The following is a 4745-nucleotide window of genomic DNA, read 5'->3' as shown; positions in this document are numbered from 1 at the left end:
TGACTGATGTCCTTATAAGAGGAGATTAGGACGTACAGAGAGACAGACACCAGGGATGTCATGCACAGAGGGAAGAGCATGTGAGGACACAACAAGAATGCAGCCATCTGTAAGCCAAGGAGAGAGGCCTCGAGAGAAACCAAACCCACTGATACCTGTTTCCAGGAACTCTAGCTTCCAGAACTGTGAAAAATAAATTTCTGTTGATTGAGCCACCCAATCGGTGGTAATTTGTTATAGCACACCTAGCAAATCAATACAAAAGGATAAGGAAAAAAACCAATTTGAAATGTGGAATTTTGAATGACTGGCATATATACTCAGTTCTCAATTATTAAAGGGCTATGATTCAATGTGATTTCTCCAAAATCACTATAACCTTCATTATATGACCATGTAGTAGCATCCTCATAAATAACAGAAGGTAAATTCATATAATTCAGTAGTGTGATAAAGAAATTCAGAGAGAATATCTGATGGGAGGATTTAAATATAATTTCAGGATCAGCTTTGATTCTATTTATTCATTTGATTTATTTAACCAATCATTGTGTAAGTGCTCCTTCATTTGAATAGATCTTTAAAAATTGAAAATGTCCATGATGGATAAAAACATAGACACCAGTGAGAGATAGTTTTTTAAACCTTTTTGAAATTCTGTTTACCTGAAAGTGATAGTCTGGATAGGATTATCCTCTGTATCCTCAAGAAAACAGTAACCGAAAGGTTCATCTTTCTGTTCTTTGAAATCACTGCTTTTGTCATATGGGGGGAATGCACAGTGATACAGAAAACCAGAATCATAGCCACCCTGGAAAAAGAGATAAATAATATAGAAGGTGGTAATGGGATATAACACATATGACTGCATGAAGATTTTCTGATAATTTCAAAATTTAAAACATAAAAATAGGTGTCTTAAGACATCTATTTCTATATTATTTCTTGATTATAGATAGGCTTTATTATTTCTATAAAATATCCCTATTGTCCATTTATATGCAACTACATAATTATAATAATGAAATCTTAAAATTTTTTGTTCCCACTTAAAAGTTAATACAACAGAGATATCACCTCTGAGTACCAACTGAATTCCATTTTATTTCTTCAAATATTATTCTGAAAAGAATATTTAATAATAGGTTTTGCAGGTCATTGTTTTTACAGCTAGTTTTCAGTCTATGATAACTTTAAACACTTAATTTTCCAGGAAGGGCTATTTAGGAAAAATATATCCTTGTAGTGAGACAATAGTGGTCATCTGGAAGAGCTATATTGTCAACTCCAACTTGCTTTCTTTCTCTATATAGGCTGGAGAGTCTTTATTAGAAGAAATAAATTAAGGGCCAGGACATGTTTATGAGCAAAAAATGAGTAAATAAGAAAGAGAAAGTTACAATATGATTACTTCTGAAAATCAAATTATTAAGTTTTTACTTTTGACAATGGCAGACTAGATTATTTCAGCCAAACCCTCCCACTGAGAACAACCAAACATTTTTTTTAAAGTGTGTGAAGGCATTGGAGTGCTACCAAAATAGCATGATCCAGGAGAGAGGGAAAGCCAGGAGAAGTGTGCCTGGCATTTGGCACTCTTTTCTCCCTGAAGCAACTGTTAATTCTTAAAGTGGCAGCTGAAAACTAAGAAGCTGAGCAGAGCTACCTGCAGTCTCATGGGCTTATGGAGAAGGAAAGAATTCCCAGAGTCCTCCAAGGAGAAGGGACCATCATAAAAACACTCTCCACTGGGCTACTTTCCATTGCAACCCTGGAGTGAGACAGCCCAGGTGTAGTAATAAACTAGAAATAGAATGTCCCTCACAGGAAGTGAAGCCTAACTTCAAGTCATCTCAATCAATGATGGGATTGAAGTGATCTAGGATTTCTAGTTGCTTTCCAGAGCCAAAAATAAATCTCCAGGAGATAACAACAACACACAGAGACTCAACCTAGCTATATGTTTTTCATACATGGTCTAGCAGTCATTAAAAAATAATTAGGCATACCAGGAAAGACAAGACTTGATTGAAAATCAAAAGAAAAATCAGACTAAAGAAACAGAGTCACAAGAGATATTGATAGAGTAGCTTTCAAAATGGACTTCAAAATAGCTATGATTAATACGTTTGAGAAATTCGAAGGCAATATACAAAATTTTAGAAGCCAACCAGAATCTATATCAGACTAACATCAGCCTTCTTTTCTTTTTATTTTTCATTTCTTAAAAATGATACCAGTTTTCCTATAGCACATGCTTGGCTGCAGGCATAGAGCTGGCATATCATCGGGTCAAGCAAGATTAGCATTACTACCTTTCTGAACTATGCTTTAACCTTGTTTGTTGGTGTGGCTTAATGGTGAAGAACACGGACTCTGGACCCAGACTGCCTGAGTCCAGATGCTGGCTTTACCTCTTATTAGTTATATGACCTTGGATAAGTTACTTAACATTTCCATGCCTTGGTTTCTGTATATGTAAAATACAAATAATAATAGCATTTATTTTATAGGTTGGTTAAGTAAATCACTTAGAATGGTCTGGTACAGAATAAGTAGATTGCCATATGTTTATTTAATAAGTTAAAAATACAAGACACCTTGCTATTAATTGAATTGTATCCCTCAACATCCATGTATTAGAAAGTTAGGGTGAGAACTGCAATTGGTGGCTTTGAAGGCACAGCAGGCCCGAACAGCTGTCGAGGAGTGAAATGGCAGGAGATGAAGTCCATGCCAAAGAAATGGATGAGACTGTTGCCAAGTTTATCAGGAGGACCATCTTGAAAATCCGCAAGACTGAAATAATGACTATCCTGAAAGCATGAAACTTTTTATCTGAAAGTCAGCTGCAGACTGCAAACTTCAGCAGAGTAAGAAATCCCTCATTCAGCACTTGATTCTGCTATGTGAGGAAAAGTATGCAAGTCTCTGCATCCAGCACCAGTGATGGCTAAATTGGCCCCAGGTGTGGCTGGACATACAGCTTTGGAATATACAAGCCAGAAGCCTTGGCAGCATCCACATGGGGTTAAGTCTGCAGGTTCAAACAATGTCAGAGCTGTGAAGGCTTGGGAGCCTCCACCCTGATTTCAAAGAATGTATGGAAAAGCCTGGGGACACAGGAAGAGATCTGTCACAGGAGTGGAGTCAATGCAGAGACCCTACACTAGAGCAATGCAGAGTGGAAATGTGGAGTCAGAGTTCCAGCAGGAAAACCACACCAGCGCCATGCCTAGTGGAGCCTTGAGAGCAGAACCACCATGGAGAACACAGAACTGTGGAACTACCAACATACAACAACAGCCTGAGAGAACTGAAGTGTGGCCTGAGAAAAGGAAAGCCATAGGAGCAGAGCTGCCTGAGGACTTGGGGACCCAATCCCGACAGCAGCGTGCGGAGGATGTCAAACATGGAGTCAATGCACACAATTCGCCAGCTTTGAGATTGAATGCTTGCTTTGTTGGTTTTGGACTTGCTTAAGACCTGTTACCCATTTCTTTTGGCCTATTTTTCCCTTTTGGAATGGGAATGTGTACCCTATGTTTGTCCCACCATTGTATCTTGGAAGTAGATAACTTCTTTTCATTTTACAGGGACCTTGAGACTTTGGACTTCTGAGCTGAAACAAATTGAAACTTTGGGGAAGAAATGAATGTACTTTCCTGTAAGAAGGACATGAACTTTGAGGGCTAGGGACAGAATGCTGTGGATTGAATTGTGTCCCCCAATGTCCATGTATTAGAAACTTAACTCCCACTGTGGACAATGTTAAGGGGCTGGGAAATCCTATTGTGGTAATTGAAAGGTGGGGCCATGAAGAGGTGATTAGATTGTGAGGACCATGCCCTAGTGAGTGGATTAATAAGTTGATGGTTTAATGGTGGTCATAGGCATGGATCTGAGGGTTTTCAAAGTAGAGTGCAGGATGAGTCTAGGCTCTCTCTGCTTCTGCCATTTCACCATGTGATACCCTGTGTCATTTTAGAGTTACCACCAAGAAAATGCCCTCACCAGATGTGTTCCCTGGACTTTGGACTTCCCAGCCTCCAAAACTGAAATTAATAAATATTGATTCTTTACAAATTACCTAGTTCCAGGTACTTTGTTATAAGCAACAGAAATGGACTAATACACACTCAGTTAAATTTAAGTTTCAAATAAATGAAAATAATTTTTTGGTATAAGTACAACCCATGTAATATTAACTTGGCAACCCTAGAAGTAAGCACTAAATATGTTTGTCAAATAATTAATAATGTTTGCATCTATGTTTCCAGGACATTGGAAATCTATTACATTGTGTTACAGTTACTTGATTCTGTGCCTCCTTCCCTCATATAAGGAATCTTCCTGAAGGCAGGAACAATGTCTTTATTTCTTTGTCCCATGAAGTCCACAAAATAGTAGTCACTAATAATTGTTTCATAAAGCAGAGAAGACAGACAGAAAGGGTAAAGGCACTAATAAATAGAGTCCTATGGTGCTCCTAACACTACTTTCCATCTTTTTTGTTGCCTGCCTTCTTAGAAGTTGCTACAAGAGATTTATTTCTAGGAAAAGTTGAAGAGGGGAAGAGCCAGTCCTCATCACACCTACAGCAACAGTCCTTGGCTAGCAAGTATCCTGGCCTGGCCAAAGACCTTGGACCAGTTATGAATTAATGATGATCTTTCATGTATACGAGGGATCTTCAAAAAGTTCATGGAAAGATTCATATTATCTTTTAATTCTATTTTTCCATG

At 38.1% G+C, this 4745-nt stretch overlaps 1 protein-coding gene across 1 annotated transcript in view; it reads right to left on the bottom strand.

The window, feature by feature from the left end:
- Positions 1 to 4745, bottom strand: part of CFAP44 (cilia and flagella associated protein 44) — a 139754-nt gene that overhangs the window by 88498 nt on the left and 46511 nt on the right. The window contains exon 17 of the mRNA XM_008574819.1: positions 666 to 811. Coding sequence (XP_008573041.1) covers positions 666 to 811 — 146 coding nt within the window. The remainder of the gene's footprint in view (positions 1 to 665; positions 812 to 4745) is intronic.

Source organism: Galeopterus variegatus, unplaced genomic scaffold (genome assembly GCF_000696425.1).
Source record: "Galeopterus variegatus unplaced genomic scaffold, G_variegatus-3.0.2 Scaffold1110, whole genome shotgun sequence".
NCBI classification, from domain to species: Eukaryota; Metazoa; Chordata; class Mammalia; order Dermoptera; family Cynocephalidae; genus Galeopterus; species Galeopterus variegatus.
This window is presented reverse-complemented; position numbering and strand designations above follow the sequence as displayed.